This window comes from Meles meles, chromosome 3 (assembly GCF_922984935.1).
Source record: "Meles meles chromosome 3, mMelMel3.1 paternal haplotype, whole genome shotgun sequence".
Lineage (NCBI taxonomy): Eukaryota > Metazoa > Chordata > Mammalia > Carnivora > Mustelidae > Meles > Meles meles.
This window is the reverse complement of record NC_060068.1, coordinates 92,947,120-92,966,529: the sequence shown is the minus strand read 5'-3', so window position 1 is coordinate 92,966,529 and position 19,410 is coordinate 92,947,120. Positions and strand designations below refer to the sequence as shown.

The 19,410-nt window shown below is 37.8% G+C and overlaps 2 protein-coding genes and 1 pseudogene across 5 annotated transcripts in view; 2 read left to right on the top strand and 1 right to left on the bottom strand.

Annotated features, from left to right (window-relative positions):
- The window catches only part of ERCC8 (ERCC excision repair 8, CSA ubiquitin ligase complex subunit), a 61,671-nt gene extending 50,588 nt beyond the window's left edge, over positions 1 to 11,083 (bottom strand). For 3 of the 4 annotated variants that reach the window (XM_046001023.1, XM_046001024.1, XM_046001026.1), the window contains exons 1-2: positions 10,949 to 11,083; positions 728 to 823 (exon numbers count right to left, since the gene is read on the bottom strand). In XM_046001023.1, the coding sequence (XP_045856979.1) occupies positions 728 to 823; positions 10,949 to 11,025 (173 nt within the window). In that variant the 5' untranslated portion in view covers positions 11,026 to 11,083. The remainder of the gene's footprint in view (positions 1 to 727; positions 824 to 10,948) is intronic. The other variant, XM_046001025.1, reaches the window with a different exon arrangement.
- A 110-nt stretch (positions 11,084 to 11,193) lies between these two features.
- Positions 11,194 to 19,410, top strand: part of NDUFAF2 (NADH:ubiquinone oxidoreductase complex assembly factor 2) — a 168,968-nt gene continuing 160,751 nt past the window's right edge. Inside the window, exon 1 of the mRNA XM_046000040.1 lies at positions 11,194 to 11,386. Coding sequence (XP_045855996.1) covers positions 11,260 to 11,386 — 127 coding nt within the window. The 5' untranslated portion in view covers positions 11,194 to 11,259. The remainder of the gene's footprint in view (positions 11,387 to 19,410) is intronic.
- The window catches only part of LOC123938317, a 99,856-nt pseudogene continuing 92,307 nt past the window's right edge, over positions 11,862 to 19,410 (top strand).

The window sequence follows — 19,410 nt, the reverse complement described above, 5'->3', positions numbered from 1 at the left end:
TAAGAGTAATATGGGATCAAGATGTTTTAAGTGGGGGGGATGACATGTTCATATTTGCATTTTTCAAAGCACTCTGGCCGTTGTATGGACAATGGACTCAAAGGAGTAAAAGTATAGGTGATAATGCTTTTGGTTAATAGGAGTGTTGGTAACCATTTATGATATGCCAGGTCCTATGCTAATCATGTTAAACCTAAAATCTCAATTAAATTACAACAAACTTATCAGGTAACTATTATTGTTAGCACTATATAGCTAAGGCAACTGAGGATTAAAAAGGTTAGGTCAATTGCTGAAGGTCACTTAGCTGCTAAGTGCTAAGTGAAAAGCCCAGGAGGAGCTCAAATAAAGGTCTGGATTTCTACAAGCTTAATTCTCCAACATATAGTTTCACTTTTTATATTCTATTTCTTTTCCCATTAAACTCCTTCAGAATAGCAACTCTGTTTTAAATTGGTACCTAAAGCACATAACCCAGTACTTAAAAGCCCTCTGTATCAAAGGACGTTCCATCTTGGTTACAATGAATATATTTAGTTTGGAAATGTTCACCTGGCAACATTTTAAGGGTATGATCTTATTTATTAAATTAGTAATGTCAGATTTATAATGCCACAAATAAGAAATTTTACTACTTTTTGTGAACCTTTATGTAAGTAATCTGAAAGCAAGATTTTACTACATCTCATTTTGAACAAAAAAAAGGCTGTTAAATTTATAAACTTACTATCTTGCTTCAACAGGTTCAATGTCAAGGGTGTTAACTCCACTGCCATGGATCCTTTCAACATCTCTGTCTTTGTTTAACTCCAGTCCCAAAACCCTTCAAAAAATAGAAAAATGGAAAAGGGTGAAAGGAAAGATAAAACTAAACAATAATAAAGTAATGTAAGCATAAAGACATCCTTATTTCACCAAAATTACATGTAGTACAAAAATTGCAAGTAATGCTTAAATCTTCTACCACACATTCAAAGGTATTTATAGATTTATGGGATGCCTGGGTGGCTCAATTGGTTAAGCCTCTCCCTTTGGCTCAGGTCATGATGCCAGGGTCCTGGGATCAAGTCCCACATCGGGATTCTTGCTCAGCAGGGAGCCTGATTCTCCCTTGGCCAGCCGCTCCCCCTGCTTGTGCTTGCGCTCTCCCTCTCTCTGACAAATCAATAAATAATCTTAAAAAAAAAATGGAGGGGCGGCTGGGTGGCTCAGTGGGTTAAGCCTCTCCCTTCGGCTCAGGTCATGATCTCAAGGTCTTGGGATTGAGCCGCGCATCAGGCTTTCTGCTCAGCAGAGAGCCAGCTTCCCCCTCTATCTCTGCCTGCTGCTCTGCCTACTTGTGATCTCTCTCTCTGTGTCCAGTAAATAATAATAAAATAAATAAAATCTTTAAAAAAAAGGTATTTATAGATTTTTGAAGACCTTACATGAGTTAAAAATACCAACAGGAACAATTACAGGTAAAGAATTTCTCCAGGTACTTGATCACGTTTTTATTAACGTATTTAGAAACTGAAATAAACTTTCATGAAAAGTTAAATTCTGATATCTTAAACTTAACTGAGGACACCTAGTGGACAAAAGCTTAAATTACAGTATTTTTTTTAAATTCCCTGAAGTGTTTCTAAGCCTTAGGTAAAATACAATGAGTATGTTCAAACAACAATTAAGCACACTTTTAAAAAGCTAATTAACCATCTATAAAAAGATGATTAACAAGTACTCTTATAAATTAAGTTGACTGAAATTTCTTATATTACATAACTGTAAACCATCATTTTTCTGAAGAGGATATTAAGATTAAATGAGTTAATACATGAAAAGTGCTCATTACAATGACTAGTAAGTGTCCAGTGAATGTCTTATTAGAATTAATGTCTTAGTCGGTTGGATGTTAAGGAACATTTACGTTAATTTAACTAGAATGATTTCTGAATTCATTACTGACCAACATGATGCTATCTATACGAAAAATTTTAGTCTATGTGTCAATTTTTAAAAAAATAAAAATGCACAGTGCTAGAAAAGGTACAAATTGATACTTTTATGTCCTTACAGTAGCGGTATATAAACATTATAAACAGGGGTGCCTGGGTGGCTCAGTGGATTAAGCCGCTGCCTTCGGCTCAGGTCATGATCTCAGGGTCCTGGGATCGAGCCCCACATCAGGCTCTCTGCTCCGTGGGGAACCTGCTTCCTCCTCTCTCTCTGCCTGCCTCTCTGCCTACTTGTGATCTCTCTCTGTCAAATAAATAAATAAAATCTTTAAAAAAAAAAACATTATAAACATTTTAGTAATCATTTTTGCATATTAAATGTTTGATTTAAAGATATACACAGGCCTTTGTTTTCACAGTTTAGCCTTAGGTTCAAATATCCGGTCTAACACTTATTACTTTTCTGACTTTGATCAGTAACAGTAACAGCTAATATTAAAAGCCTACCATTGGTCGACACTGTGATTAGTAGTAAAATAAGTGTAATAAGTGTTAATCTGAACTGACAGATTTCCTAGGTGGTAGGTTACATTAGTAACTGTTCTTTCTGATTATAAATCTAAGATGTAAGTAATCTGTCTAACACCATATATCTAATAACTGGCTGAACTGGGATCTGAACTCGACACTTTGTCTCCAGACCATTATGCTGTTCTGCCATCTCTGAGCTTCAGTATTTCACTAGAAAAATAATTTTTCACATTTTTCAACGAAATTCCCATTTCTTCTTAAAATATTTTTCTATTTTTCAATTTTACTTTTTTTTTTTTTTTTGAGAGCGAACGAGCATGGGTGAGGTGTGGTAGGGGAGGGAGGAGGAGAGAATCTAAGCCCCAATACAAGTCTGGATCTCACAACCCTGAGATCCTGACCTGAGCCAAAATCAAGACTCAGATGCTGAACTGACTGAGCCACCCAGGCACTCATATTTGATGATTTTTCAAATAACAGTAATCTGTGCTCCTCATAACCAGTAAAATACCATACAAACATGAACAAAGGTAATTACCCCTTCCTTGAGTTCCTTTCTCTGAACAGTGCGAAATGTAGCTCTATCATTACCATGTTTATTTATGTGAACAATACAAATGAACGTAACCAATCTCCCATCACCAATACTATCCCCATCCCCAACAAGAAAATTGCTTACCAGGCATGGGCTTTGATTTCTGCCTCCCCTAACACTCCTATCACCTGAGCTTGTCAGTCCCCACAGACTACCTCCTCAGCCTGCTCACTCTAATCCCAGCCTGTGTATGGAAGCCTACTTCTGCCCATCCTAAAGACTTTAGGACTGAATTTTAAGGGAACTAAAGGTGGTTAAATGAAGGAAAGTAAGAGGGTAATATGGTAGGTAAACAAAGGCAGGGTGTGTGTGGACGGAGGCAAGGTGTGCAAAAAAAGAGTTAACGCAGCATGCCAGAGACTGCTATCCTTAGAAAGGCCTACTTGCAAGATTGGCCTTTGTCTCTTTCTGTGATTTTAGGAGGGTTCTCATCATTCCTGGATAAGAATGGTTCACTAAGCCTCAATTATGTGGAGCCAACAAGGTGCTCTGTGATGAATACCTGCTGTCCTGGGTGTCTGGGATTTTGGTACATGTTAAATACATGCATGTGCATGCCAGAAATTCTGGTTCATGCTCTAAAAGAACAGATAAAGTCCTTCAGACAGAAAGGAAATGATATTTGAAAACTTGGGATATCAGGATTGATGAGAGAGCAACAAGAAAGATAAATATCTAGGCAAATAAAACTGACAAAGTATGCTTGATAGCTGAAAAAAAATGTATTAACATTATCTGATGGGGTTTACAATGTATGTAAATGCAATATGTGAAACAACATATATGATGGAGAATAGAGTGATGAAGTTTCTATATGCCAAATGAAGCAGTAAAATATTGATTCTAAGCAGAGAATGAAAAGTGAAATGGGTATTTTATAATTCCTAGAGCAATCACCAAAAACAATTATATAACAAGATGTCACGAGATAAAATGGAATATTAAATAATGTTCAAATAATTTCCAAAAAAGCAGGAAAGGGGGAAAAATGTGGAGCAACAGGCACTCTCATCCCTCACTGGTGGGAATGTTAAGCCTCTAGAAAACTACCAGTTTCTAAAAAGTGAAATACAGGCTCTAGTCATTCCCCTGTTAGGCATGCAGCCAAGAGAAATAAAAGTACATTTCCACACAAAGACTCGTACATGAACATTCACAGCAACTTTATATGTAATTGCCCAAAAATGGAAACATTTAAATGCCATCAACAAGTGAATGGATAAATAAACTGCTATATATCCACAGAATACAGTATTTCTCAACAGTAAAAAAGAATCAAAAGGAGAAATTTCAAATAATTATGCTGAATGCAAAGAGCCAGACAAAGCATAATTTATACAAAATTCTGGAATATGCAAGTAATCTATGCTTATTGTCAAATAAGCAGAGGAGTGGTTTCCTGGAATAGAACAGCATGAAGCAGGGAAAGAAATAAAAAGAAGCATTACAAAAAGTTAGGATGCAATTTTTGGCTTATGGGTATTAGTGATTTTAGTGGTGATGGCTTCAAAAGCAAGTAAGTATGTCAAAACCCATCCAATCGTTTACTCTAATTTAATGTGCAGTATACTGTATGTCAATTATACCTCAAGAAAGTTGTAATAAAAAAAAAAAGGTGGGTAAGAATTGTAAACTTTGCACATCAGTGTTTATGCTTTTGCCCTTACTCATTGACAATGAAGAAATTGGGGTAAATTAGAGTAGACATCTTCCTTAAATAAAAAAGGACTGTGTAGTTGTTTAGTTAAGCAAAGATCACTTAATGAGGGGAATCTTTAAAAAGAAACACTACCTTCAACACTTTATCTCAACTTAAATATATAAGCAATCCTCACTTTGCACAGTTTGCAAATGAAGCACGGAATGAAAGTTACCATGATTGAAATAACCAGACCCCCAAACAATATGTTTCAAAATTCAGTTGCCATGGTGTATTAACTGTGACTAATAGCATAAAGCACAAAGTTGGTTCCCAGCTTTTCAGTCCACAAATCACTACAAAAATAACATGGACATCATAATTCGTGAGCAATTTACATGACTTCTTTCAAAGTCTGCAGGTGACTGGTTACTGTGGATTTGTTATTCAATTCATACAGAGACTGCAAAGTTCTGTGCTTCTGAGATAAACTTGTATGAAATTTTAGAAAAATGGAAAATGAAAAGAGGGAATTGACCAACAAAATGGAAGTGCACCAAAAATAAGCTAAGTGACAATACTGGAAATAAAACTCAAATGGAATGTAAATGGAGTTACAGAAGAAATAGCTGACTGTGGAAATGTTGACACTGCGGCCATTTGAGACTCTCTAGAGAAAGACTAAGGAAATCAATGCAGGTGAGTGAACTTATCCAAATAAATGAGGAAAAGTGGTTGTGATAAGAAGGCTGAAGAGGTCTGAGAGGAAATGACACTGGCAAAAACGTTTACATTAAAAACTCTCAGAGAGGTGGGCGCCTGGGTGGCTCAGTGGGTTAAAGCCTCTGCCTTCGGCTCGGGTCATGATCCCAGGGTCCTGGGATCGAGCCCTGCATGGGGCCCTCTGCTCAGCAGGGTGCCTGCCTTCCTCCTCTCTCTCTGCCTGCCTATCTGCCTACTTGTGATCTCTATCTGTCAAATAAAATCTTAAAAAAAAAAAAAAAACACCTCTCAGAGAGGGACGCCTGGGTGGCTCAGTGGGTTAAGCCTCTGCCTTTGGCTCAGGTCATGATCTCAGGGTCCTGGGATCGAGTCCCACATCGGGCTCTCTGCTTGGCAGGGAGCCTGCTTCCTCCTCTCTCTCTGCCTGCCTCTCTGCCTGCTTGTGATCTCTCTCCGTCAAACAAATAAATAAAATCTTAAAATAAAAACAAAAACTCTCAGAGATACTTCATGACGTTGAAATGCAAAGGGCAAAATGTTGGAATCTGATTCAGAAAGAAGAATGATAATTAGCCAAAATATAGAAATATACTCAACTTGCATTAGAAGTTATACAATGAGAAGATCAGTGCCACTCAAACTACTCTTGATTTCAGATGGATTTTTCTTTAAACAAAGAAATAAATGAGTTTTCATTGTTTCCAATGTCTTCTATTACAGTGTACTAATATTAGCTTTACTATTTTTTCATTTCTTGCCTATTTTTATGACAGTAAAAGTTTACTGCTTTTAAGGGCCACATGCACCCCAATGTTTATAGCAGCAATGTCCACAATAGCCAAACTATGGGAAGAGCTTAGATGTCCATCAACAGATGAATGGATAAAGAAGATGTTGTATATATACACAACGGAGTACTATGCAGCTATCACCCCCCCCCACACACAAATCTTGCCGTATGTAGTGACGTGGATAGAACTAGAGGGTATTATGCTAAGCAAAATAAGTTAATAAGAGAAAGACAATTATCATATGATCTCACTGATATGAAGAATTAGAGAAACAAGACAGAGGATCATAGGGGAAGAGAGGGACAAATGAAAGAAGATGAAACTAGAGAGGGAGACAAACCGTAAGAGACTCTTAATCTCAGGAAACAAACTAGGGTTGCTGGAAGGGAGGGGAATGGGAGGGATGGAGTGGCTGGGTGATGGACATTGGGGAGCGTATGTGCTATGGTAAGTTCTGTGAATTGTGTAAGACTGATGAATCAAAGACCTGTATCCCTGAAACAAATAATATGTTAATAAACAATGTTAACAAAAAAAGTTTACTGTTTGACAAAGAAATTTAAAATATAACAGAACAATGGTAATTGTTCCCCATCCACTGATTATGCAAAGCAAGGACTATCAGAATATTTATATGCCAGTTGTTTGAAGTAGAGTTAAATATGCTGAAGGGAATTGCCACATCATCTTCTTTTACAAACTATACCCTCAACTATATGTACTCTATGATTTTCAAAAATATGTTTTATTTGGGGATCTGGGGTGACTTAATCAGTTGAGTGTCCCACTCTTGGTTTTGACTCAGGGTCATGAGACTGGGCTCTGTGTCAAGCTCTGCACTGAGCTTAGACCCTGCTTAAGAGTCTTTCCCTCTCTCTGTGCCCCTCCCCTGCTTGCAAGTGTGCACGTGTGTGTGTACTCTCAATAAATAAATAAATTAAAATTTAAAAATGTTTTATTCATTAACTTATTATTTTAATTGAGAAAACATTTAAGGCGTATGCCAAACAAATGACTATGGAATCTTAAGACATGCAATTGAATGTGGAATCTTTCTCAAGCAATGGTTGTCAATCCTGGCCATACAGTATTATCACCTATGGTGCTTTAACGAAATTCCAAAATTAATTAATTAATTAATTTTAATTCAATTAAATCAATTTCTGGGGTTGCAACATTGGCATGAATACTTTTTCCAAAGTATTTTTTCCAAATCACCGTAGGTGATTCCAATATTATGGAAAAGTTGAAACAAACTGTTCTTATTAATTTCCTCCAGTCTTTCATAATATGATTTTCTCAATGATACCTCATTAAAAGCACTTTATTTTAAGCAATTTGTTTGGATCATTTAAAAAGTGGTCCATTTAGTTTAAGAATAACAATTCTTTTTGACTTTGTATTTCATTAGTTCTTATTAAAATGGCATAATCAGAATAATAAAACTGTCATTATCAGAATTAGGGACAAATAAAGATTTTTGGTAAGCATATAAAGAAACTGGTGGGAGGGATGCCCATGGGATTACTAGATTATAGGTTTTTAGCCACAAGTGTGAAGTATGCTGGGGGAAGCAGTATGTTTTACATGGGAAGTGAAATCCATTCACAGATGGATTAATCTGGTGACCTTCTAAGGAGACATTCACCTTTTCAAAACTGTACTTCTTCTAATGAAGATGTTTAGGTCACAGAATTTTAACAGAGTGATACTTAGCTGCATTGTCAGACAGAGGACTATTTGGGTTTAAAAGAATCTGGAGAAACCCAACGTTTTAGACCCTCGGTAGCTCACATGATTTAAATTATTACTGATATGATAAGACTTCTGAACTTAGTAGGGAAAAACGAATGTTGCTTCTTTTCAAAAAAGTACAGCTATTTTCACTAAAACTAAAGGTCTTACAGTCAAGTTCATTCACTTTCCAATGCTTAATTTGCTGATCTTAATGGAAGAACTGCAGAACTACTTGGTGGAAACAAGCCAGATTATCAGAGGAGATTGATCAGTTTTGATAAACATAAATTTTGAATTTCTGAAATCATTAAAAACTCTGGGTATGTCTGTATGCTTTTATTAGAGTGGATCACTGAGCTGAATAGGAATTACTGTCAACTCTGCACTGAAAGGAGGTAGAGATAGAGGACTAACTGTAGATGCAGCCCAAACATGTTTAAAATTGATCAAAATGTGGTTAAAAGATTGTTTACTTATTTAGTTGAAATTACATGTAATATCTGAAACATTTGTCCATTCTAAAAGCATAATACTAAATGTAAGTCTGATACAACATTTTAAGAACACAAAATATCATGTAAATTGCTTGCCAAAAACAAATAAAAGATTATTACAATGCATTACAATAATTTATTATTTTTTTTCTGTTTTTAGCTGTGGTAGGGAACCTAGAAGGTAACTTCCATTGTCTCTACCTCCTGGTAGTCACACCTGCAGGTAATTTCCTTTCCTTGTGTCCTTGAGTGTGGGCTAGACCCAATGACTCACTTCTCCTGAACAGAATACAACAAAACTGATGAGATACCATTTCTGAGATCAGATAATAAGGAATCTGGCTCACATCTTGCTTGCCCTTTCCTGCTCTCTTACTTTCTTGCTTTGATAAAAGCCAGCTATCATGTTGCGATTTGAGAGGTCTATGTGAAAAATAACTGGAACTGAGGGAGACCTCTGGACCAAAGTCAGGGAAGAATTAAATCCTGTCCTGAGTGAGTTTGAAAGTGGATCATTCCAGAGTCCAGTCTTGAAATGACTATAATCCCAGTCAGTATCTTCATTGCAGCCTTCTGAGAGACTCTGAGCCAGAAGACCTAGCTAAGACACACACCGATTCCTGACCCCAACACTTGTGAGTTAATAAATCTTTTGTTGTTTTAAGCTAAGTTTTGGAGGGTACTTTGTTACCCTTTCACTGATAACTTATGCATGGGATACTTTGTTACCCACCCACTGATAACTAATGCAGCAGGTAAGTCTTCTTTTGGGATATTAGAAAAAATCATATGCATCATTTTTTCAATAAGCAACTGTATTCTGCTTTTCTCTCCTTAAGTTTCTTTAAAAAGCCATCAGCGTTGGCAGTTCCTACTTCTTTTTCCTGGCATTCTTCAACTCACTGAAATGTATTCCCATGATTCTCCTGAAAATGCTCTTCCCAAGGCCATCAGTTTTCACACTGTTGGTTAAATATAACACACACTTTTAGTTCCCTTTATTCCTATTTCTTGAATGCATGCTACTCAATATTGAGTGCTATTCACTCAATAGAAACTCTTCTGCATCTCCTTTCTCATGTCTCTTTTTCTCAGAGGTCAAGAAGACAATATGCTAATAAGAAAATAAGCACATAATACAGTTTCAGTAGTAATAAATTGAACAGATAAGCAGAGTGATGGGATGGAGAACCACTAAGAGCAAGAACAGGCGTAGGGCCAGCAAACGACACATATAAGGGCTTTCTCTTCTTTCAGTTTATGAGACATTTTGTTGCCCTGGTTTTGCTGCCATGGTTCATTTTTAGTCTCTTCTTCTTCCTAACTTTAAATGTTGATGTTTCTCAGAATTTTGGTCACTTAACTGCTTTTCTTACTCTACAAGTAATGCCTGGATGATCTCATCTCCACCTCACTTCATGTATCATCTCAGATTAAAGATATCTCAATTTCTTCTGAGCATTAAATATGTACACTCAACTTTGTCCTCCTCTTCACAGGTTCTCTGAAAGCAATATGGGAAGGGGTGCCTAGGTGGCTCAAGTCTGCTACGAATCTGATGTCAGTTCTGGTCATAATCTCAGGGTCCTGGGCTCCCTGCTCACTGGGGAGTCTGTTTGTCCCTCGCCACCTGGCCCTCCCCCATGCTCCTGCTCTTTCTCTCTCAAATGGGTAGATAAAAGCTTTAAAAATTTTTTAAAAGTAATATGGAAAAGTCAATATGGGCAAGTTACATTCACTCTGCTACATAAAAAGCACAGACCTGGGAATCACTGTTGACTCTCTCTTTCCATCATTTACTATAATCAACCAATTTACATGGCTGGTTGATTCTATTTCTTAAATAAATATATATATTTTGAATATTTTCACCCTTTTCAACCCAACCACCATTTCCCAGGCTTCCATCTGCTGTCTTCTGGACAACTGGAACAGTTACCTAACTTGATTCTCACTCTGGCTCTCAACTTCAATCCATTCTCCAAGTAGATGACAAAAATCCACTGTCACCTTCTTCTCATCTCCATACCTGTTCACCAACTACACAAGAATCTTCCTCACCTAGCGCCGGACTACATCTCCAGCTTCATCTCTTGTCAATGGTGCCCTTGTGTGCTCTAGTCATGGTAAATTTTGTTCAATTCCTGGCCAATGCTCTGCCCTTAACATAATGCTTGGCAAACAAATGCTCAGTAAATATATCAACTGAACGAATGAAGGAATCCTATGAGAGTACTTATTCCTTGGGGAGTGGGGAGGAAATGTAATGTGAGAGAAAAGTAGTAAGATAAAACTAAAGTATCTTCCCCAGAAGCCGCGTGTGCATCCACCAGTCTACAGGTATGTAGAAGGCATCTTATTTTCATAAGCAGAAGAAATTAAAGTCTAGTTTGGTGAAAGTAATGTGGTAATAAGGCGGGAAAGTGGGAGGCAAGACTAACACAGAAATTGGTCCAGATTTAAAATGGCCCGTTTGAGAAAGAAAATAAGGTTTTCTTTACCTCCGTGTGGACTCCGCTCTCCGGAGGCGAAGAGGGTCGTCCAAACCCGCCTGTCTCGCTAATAAAAACCCTAACATTCCGTTCCTTCACACTAGCCCGGAAAGTGGACGCCGCCATGACAGAGCTCGGAGGCCGGGCTGTAAAAGTGGAGTCTCCTATTGGTCAAGCAACGTACCATCCGACCAATGGTAAACGCCGTTACTAGAAGGGCGTAGGACCGAGTGGGTGGGCGGGGCCCGCGGCTGGCAAGCATTTGTGTTTCCGTCGTGGCTGATCCTGCTGCGATTTGTGCTTGAGTCCCGGCGGACCGCATGGGTTGGACTCAGAATTTGTTCCGCGCCTTATGGAGAGCGCTGTCAAAGGAAGCGAAGCAGCAAGTAGGCACAGACCAGTTTGGGAACAAATACTACTATGTCCCGGAATACAGGAACTGGAGAGGTGAGATAATAGCGAGAGGAGCGGTTGAGCGGTCAGTAAATAAGGGAAACGTGAGAGTGTCTTCTTAACTAACACAACGTGCGATGGCTGGGATGTCACCTGCGGGGACAGCCCAAATTCATTGCCCCTGTCTCCCCTTCACTCTGAGCTGAGCACTTGGAGCCGCGGCCCGCCCCGCAGTGTGCCCGTGGTTCGTGGGTTGCAGCGGCTGGGTGAGGTGTCACCTGGCCGCTACCCGCGCGAGCGCCGCACTGCCCACGCAGCTCTCTCCTCCCGGGATCAAGAGCCCACCAGCTGACTACGCCCCGGCGCTCGTTCCAGCCACTAGGCGACCCAGAAAGGGACAAGCCCGCGGAGGTCTTTTTCCAGAGGGCCTCAGGAGGACAGGGAAGCTGCTTTTCCTCCTCCTGCACCCTTCTTGCGACCAGGCCGCCTCCACTTGCCTCTTTCCTGGTGTTGACCTTTTTCAGTAGCTATGGCGCTGGCCTCACGCGTCACCTTCGTCCAACTGTCAGAAGTGGGACTGTGCACACTGTAGAGAAAAGATCCTCACAAGGTTTTATGTTCCCTTTCCCATGAATTCGCACTCCAAAACCCCGTGGAGCGCACTTTAAGATCATTGCTCTAATCGTGGTGTTTCCTAGGGTTCATGCAAAGTAGTGGAGTTTGGGGAGTTAGGGTTTGTACCTGTCGTTTGAAATCACATCACGTAGCAGCCGTTATAACATCACGTAGCAGCCGTTATAACCTCTTCGATGTGGCTCCGTCATCTCAGTGCAGATCTCAGGCTTTGGGATCAGAAGGGATTGGGTTAAAATTTCAGCCCTAACACCTAGTAGCTGAGGGAAAACTGACAAGATATTTGTCCTCCCAAGTCTCAGTCTCCTCACTTGGAAGTTAGAAATTATAATAATAGCCGTTATTGAGAAGCACTAGTCTTTCCAGTATTGTGATCCATTCATTTCCCATAGCTCTAGTCAAAGAATTATTCCTTCCTTACTTAGAGCACGTGTAAAGTGTATCCAGTGATTTATCACTCAAAATTGTTCTGCTTAGGCTTTTTCTGTAACTTAATATCTAAGCCTTGATTCCCATTAAATGAGCTTCTAAATTTTGTCAGGGTAGGGAATATGTCTTTTTTTTCTTTTTTAAAGTACACGAAAAACCTAGCAGGTTGATGGTGTTTCTTCACAAATTGCGACCAGAAGGAAAGATGTTTCTTTTCCATAAGTTGCCAGTAGCATTAAAAAATATGCAAAATGTCTGTTACCTTTTTTATTGAAGTATAATTTACATACAGTAACACTTATCCTTTTTGGTGTGTGGTTTTATGATTTATTTATTTATTTTTTTACAAATGCATAGTCCTATAACTATCATAATCAGGATACCGAATGTTCCTTCATTCCCAAAGTTCCCTCTACCCCTTAGTAATTCATTCCCCTACCTGATAACCAGGCATTGGCAACCACTGATCTGTTTTAGGTCCCTACAATTTGCCTTTTCCAGAATATCATATAAATGAAATTATGGAGGAGGTAGTTTTTCTCAAGAAAGCTTATTTCAGCATAATGCAGTTAAGATTGATCCATGTGTCAGTAGTTGTTCCTTTTTATGGCTAAGTAGTTGTTCATTTATGGGTTTACCACACTTTATCCATTCTCCAGGACTTTGGGTTGTTTCTAGATTTGGGTGATTATGAAGAAAGCTTCTATAAACATTCCCATGCAGGATTTTGTGTGAATCTTTTTCCACTGCTCTTGGGTAAATACCTAGGAGTGAGATTGTTGGGTTGTGTGCATATGTATATAACTTTGTAAGAAAATATCCCACTCTTCTCCACTCTTCTCCACATTGGCTGTATCATTTTGCATTCCTGCCAGCAATGTTAAAGAAAATTCTGGTTACACATCCTCACCAGCCCTTTGTATTGTCAGGTTTTTGTTGTTGTTTTTATTGTTATTTAGCCATTCTTTTAATTGCATAGTGGTGTCTCATTGTGGTTTTTTTTTTTTTTTTTAAATATTTTATTTATTTGACAGAGAGAAATCACAACTAGGCAGAGAGGCAGGCAGAGAGAGAGGAGGAAGCAGGCTCCCTGCGGAGCAGAGAGCCTGATGTGGGGCTCGATCCCAGGACCCTGGGATCATGACCCGAGCCGAAGGCAGAGGCTTTAACCCACTGAGCCACCCAGGTGCCCCTCATTGTGGTTTTGATTTTCATTTTCCTAATGACTGAGAATGTTGAGAATCTTTTTATGTGCTTATTTGCCATCCCTAGATCTTTGGTGAAGTATCCCTTCAAATCTTTTGACCATTAAAAATAATTTTGGGGGCGCCTGGGTGGCTCAGTGGATTAAGCCGCTGCCTTCGGCTCGGGTCATGATCTCAGGGTCCTGGGATCGAGCCCCGCATGGGGCTCTCTGCTCCACAGGGAGCCTGCTTCCTCCTCTCTCTCTGCCTGCCTCTCTGCCTACTTGTGATCTCTCTCTCTGTCAAATAAATAAATAAAAAATCTTAAAAAAAAAAATTTTGGATCAACTTCCTTGTATCATTTCAGTGGAAATACATACAGCATGATTGAAGAAAGATTTAAATTAACAAAATCATGCATATTCTAAAACAACATAATTTGTGAGTCAAAGGATATGTTGGTCTTTAATCTTATAATGATACCAAATGGTTTTCCAAAGTGATTATTAATTTCTACTTCTATCAGCTTGATATTTGGAATTCATGTACTCTTGGCTGTGAGAAAATGAGGCTTTTATTGATGATATAGGAGAATCATTGTATGCTGCTATATAACATATCTGCCTTACTCCATTTTTAGATAATTGAAGCCTGTGGCACAGACACATATTAAGGTCTGTAAATACTGTCACACATTTCCTAAGCTTTCTGCTATTTATAGGAGGGAATGTCTTTGTTGTAAGGCAAGTTTTCAAAAAATGAGTCATCTAACTTTCTTATTTCCTTGGTATGAAAGATGGTTCTTTGAATTGAGTTTCTTTGAATTGAATGAATTGTTAAGCATTTAACATCACCATTGAAGAGTATTTAAGAACTCTTCAGAGGAAATGACTTTTTCTTCTAATTCAGTTAATTAGTGTGGCACCAGTCATTAAAGAACCACTATACTTTCTACATAGGATATTATTTAATGAGAGCAAAGATACTTATGCAATTTAAATTTTTTTTAAAATATTTTTTATTTATTTGACAGAAATCACAAGTAGGCAGAGAGGCAGGCAGAGAGAGAGGAGGAAGCAGGCTCCCTGCTGAGCAGAGAGCCCGATGCGGGGCTGGATCCCAGGACCCTGGAATCATGACCTGAGCGGAAGGCAGAGGCTTTAACCCACTGAGCCACCCAGGCGCCCCTACTTATGCAATTTAAAATAAATCTCTGGAGTATTGTCCAGTCAGCTGAATTTAAGTTTAGGATTAATTGCTGAAATTTTAACTTAAAAAAAAAAAACCATATTGGCACAATAAGAAGATTGTGAAGGTAACATTTGTTGGCGTTTTTGAGGAAAATTTGTTAATCAACATATTATTATTATTATTGAAAGTTTGCTTGCTCTATGGAAGATTACTTAGTAAAAGATTCCCCAAATAAACTTTGTCTAGAACTTTCCTTTGATATTGCACCCTTTTAATTTACAGTATCTCTGAGTTTTTAATCCATCTGGTTCCATTTATCTCATGTTTCAAAAGGAGTTCCCTTCCTAAGGCAAATTCTTGTATACTTAATTCTGACCAGGACCTCTTTGAACCTTGTTTTATTATTTTCATCTTTATCTTTTGCACATTTATTAAACACCTGCACCCAGTTAACACTAACAAGTTTATTACTGAAAGATTATTTTGAGTTGTTAATTTCCTAATAGACATTGTGAATGTCCAAATTTGGCAAGGAAGGTGAATATCATGCATAATTTGCAAAAAAAAAAAAAAGCTTGGACTATTGTCTTTGGCTCTGGACACCACACTTTAGGAGAGATGATTAAAAATCTAGAGTGTCCAGACAGGAGTAGTTATGAAAATGAAAATTTCTAGAAATTATATCTATGACTGTTAGCTGTGAATTTTGAGGAGATTTATCCTTTGAAGATAAGATTTAGGAGCAGCTTCAGATATTTGGAAGATTGTTGTATAGAAAAGGATTAGGTTCATCTCTGCAGCCCTTTAAATCAGAACTTAGGAGAGGGGAGATATTTACCTTTTTTGAAGAAACAACTTTCAGTCTATTAGAGCCATGCTAGAAAAGGAAGAGAATGCCTTATGTTTAATTATAACTGAGAGAATTTGGGGAGATAAGGAGCTGGATACATTTGATTAGCGTCTTAAATGATAAATACAATTTCAGAAAGAGTGGTTGAAGAGCATTCCCAGCCAGGGCTAAGAAGGGATAGGAAATATCACAGAAATTAGAAGGTAGTCCCATGCTGGTGGGCTTCAGTGGAGAAGAGCTAAAGTAAGCTGTTTTAGTGAGGGGATAGACAGGGTCATATACTAAATGGCCTTGAATACTGTAGGTTTCAAGTTTGTACTTTATTCTCTATTTAGTGGATAGCCATTGAAAAGCTTGTGACATGGTCAGAGCTATTAAATGACTCCGGAAGCCCTGTAGAAGGTGAGTTAGAGGGGAAAGGGAGCAGCTGAAATACTATTTGGTGGGAGCATTGCTAGATTGACTGTGATTCTGGAAAGAGATCTTAGGAGACTCAAGTTTTGATTTAGCAAAACTTTCGAACTTGATAATTACTTAGACTGGTGGAAGGGGAAAGAAAAGATGAGAGGCCAAAGATGATTTTGTTTTAATTCTGGAGAGCCTGTGGATTGTGATGTACAGATTCCTGCAAATAAAGGCTGAAGAGGACAAATGCAAATAGAAGTAGGCTTTAGGGTGGGTTGGTAAAAGAGTAAGTAGAATTTGCTATAATAGGGTAATTGTAGAGTCAGGCAATTGTATACTCAGATCTGCAGCTCCAAAGATGTTATTAAAGTGCAGATTTGAAAGCCACCTTTATGTAGGTGATCCCTAAAACTTTAAGGCTATTTGAATTGAAGCAGGGAGAGAGTAATTGCAAAGATGAGATCAAGAGGCAGATATATAGGAACACTCATTTCAGGGGCTTCCCATTCAAGGAGGAATATATCCACACTACCAGGCTGACATTTATGACCTTTGACTCCATCCTGAAAGTGACATTTGTTTATAATCTAATCTTTAGATCAATAATTTTGTAAGATGCGAAGATATTCATGCTATTAGAACTCAAACCTGAAAGCTTACGTGATTTTTACCAGGGAGCTGAATCAGGTAATAGTTTAATTTTCAGCAGTCAGAAAAGAAATAAAAATTGATTGAATGCAGCTATTTAGGAGTTGTATCTAGACTGTTACTTTTCATGATACCGAGCTTCAGTTGATGTTCCCCAAACAGAATTGGGTGGGGGCCAGACAGGGATAGGAACAGATAGTAGATAATAGTGATGCCTTCTTTCAGAATCTAGGGTAAGTGTTTCATCAAACATGGTGGATAGATTTAGTTTTGGAATACATTTTTAAAACTCTATAAACCCTCATTAGGGCTTTTTGCATAGTGAATTGTTTATACTAAGCTATTAGCCGTGATTTTCAAATTGTCTTATTTTAATAATTATAAAATAAATCTATTCAAGTTCAACATTTTAATAGAAAGTCTTACATTCTAAAGGATTTTTTAAATTTTCTTATCCATTTTTTAATGAGGCATTATTTATACACTTATGAGAATCATGAGCAAAGAAAAATTTGTGCTAAAGTTTTCATAAAAACTTTTACTGCCTGATTATATCTTGTATACTTTCTAATTTATATGGGTATATTTAGATTCATATGTATTTGGATTATCAGTGTGCCAAACACATTATTTATAATAACATTTCCTGAATTTTATATTTCAAGTCTTTGGCTAAAAAAAGTCTTTTAAATACAGAGTTCTCAAACACCTTTGAAAAGCCAAATTGGAAGAGGTATAGACCAAACTTTAAAAGCAATATTTTAAATTGAGATTTGTCGATATAGAATTGAATTTTATTTAAAATTGAAGAGTATTTTGTATCATTTCCATATGCTTCCTTTTTTTAAAAAGGATGTTAAAGTAGTTTGATTTTACCTTTTGTTCTAACCAAAGAATCACTTCTGTTTTATTTATCCTTTAATTTATTTTTAACTATTGAATTAAGAAACATTTCAGGCATAAAAAGTAGAGAAGATAACGGGTGCCTGGGTGGCTCAGTTAATTGAGTGTGGGACTCTTGGTTTGGTTTTGGCTTAGGTCTGTGATCTGAGGATCATGAGGTCTAGCCCTGTTTCAAGCTCTGGGCTCAGTGGGGAGTCGTCCTGGGATTTTCTCCCTCTCTCTCCCTTTCTGCCCTTTCCCCTCTGCATATTCAGGCTCTCCTCTCTCTCAAATAAATAAATAAATAAAATCTTTAAAAATAAAGGTAGGGGGCACCTTGGTGGCTCTGTTGGTTAAGTGTCTGCATTCTGCTCACGTCATGATCCCAGGGTCCTGGGATGGAGCCCTGCATCGGGCTCCTTACTCAGTAGGAGCCTGCTTCTCCCGCTCCCTTGGCCTGCTGCTCCCCCTGCTTGTGCTCTTTGGCTCACAAGTTCTCTCTCTCAAATAACTCATTAAAATCTTAAAAAAAAAATAAGTAGAGAAAATGATAAAGCAAACCTCCATGTACCCATTGTTCTCTTTCACAGGTACCAGTTCATGGCTAAATTTTATTTTCTCCCTGGCTCTACTCATCTTTCCTCTTATTTTGAAACAAATACTAAATATGATGTCAGTTTACTTGTAAACCTCTTAGATTATGCCTCTGAAACACAAGGCTTCTCTTTTTAAATATGACAGTAATCATCATCTCGTATAGAAATCCAACAATTCCTTAACATGATCAAATATCCTTTTTGTCACATTTCCTTGATTGTCCCTGGTCTTGTTGATTGATTGATTTGTTGACTTATTTTTGCAATTTGTATAAATTTATCTCCCAACAATCTTTATATTGTAATTCCTAATATGTTTTTAAGTCTCTTGAAATTTGTAAGTTCTCTTTTTATGTTGACATTACCCCCCCTTTCACACACAGACCCCTGCTTTTTGGGGAGTGGATGTTGAAAAAAGTAACCTTTTTTATTTAAATGGTGGCAGAATCCTTTTGTATTTGTTGTAGTAAGTGATTTATTTAGCCTTACTTTAGTCATCTTATTTTTTATGCTTTCTGTTGGTTATGTTTTCTTATTCCTGACTAGCCACCTTAGATGACTTTTGCAACATATCCCTCATTTTACTTGAGAGTGGCTGTACTAAGGGATACCTGTGTGAATGCTATGTGCCTGTGGCTTCCCATAGGGCCCCGGTCAAATTTTTCTGGGAGAATTATACTTGTAACTCAGGATGCTTCACTTTTAGCCCCCGCCAGTAGAAATCTTAAGAATGCCAATAGCAAGTCAGATTTTCTTTTTGACCTTTGACTTTGATCTCAGGCCTGCTGCTTACTTCTTTTTTACCATTTTTTTTTTTTGCCCTGTTCTCTCAGGCCTGTTGCTCTAAGCTTGGGGTTCTGTCAGAATTTCTTTTTTGGGAACGCCAATAGAAATTCTTCTTGTGGCTTGTATGTCTGCTAGCTCATAAGCCAGTCAGCATTCCTAAATTTGCCTTCCAGCTCATCTTGTACCATTCATTAATTTCTTATGTAACAAATATTTATTCAGCACTGCTTTATATAAAACATAGCTGTTTTATGTATTTCAGATTTGCCTATTTTGATGATGCCTTTAGCTTTGCTGTGTAGCTTGTTCCCCCACTTATATTTTGAAAGGTAAATGAGGTAAACCTAAATCAATGGCTATTTTATTATTATTTTTTAAAGATTTTATTATTTTTTTTAAGATTTTATTTACTTATTTATTTGACAGAGAAAGAGAGAGATCACAAGGAGGCAGAGAGGCAGGCAGAGAAAGGAA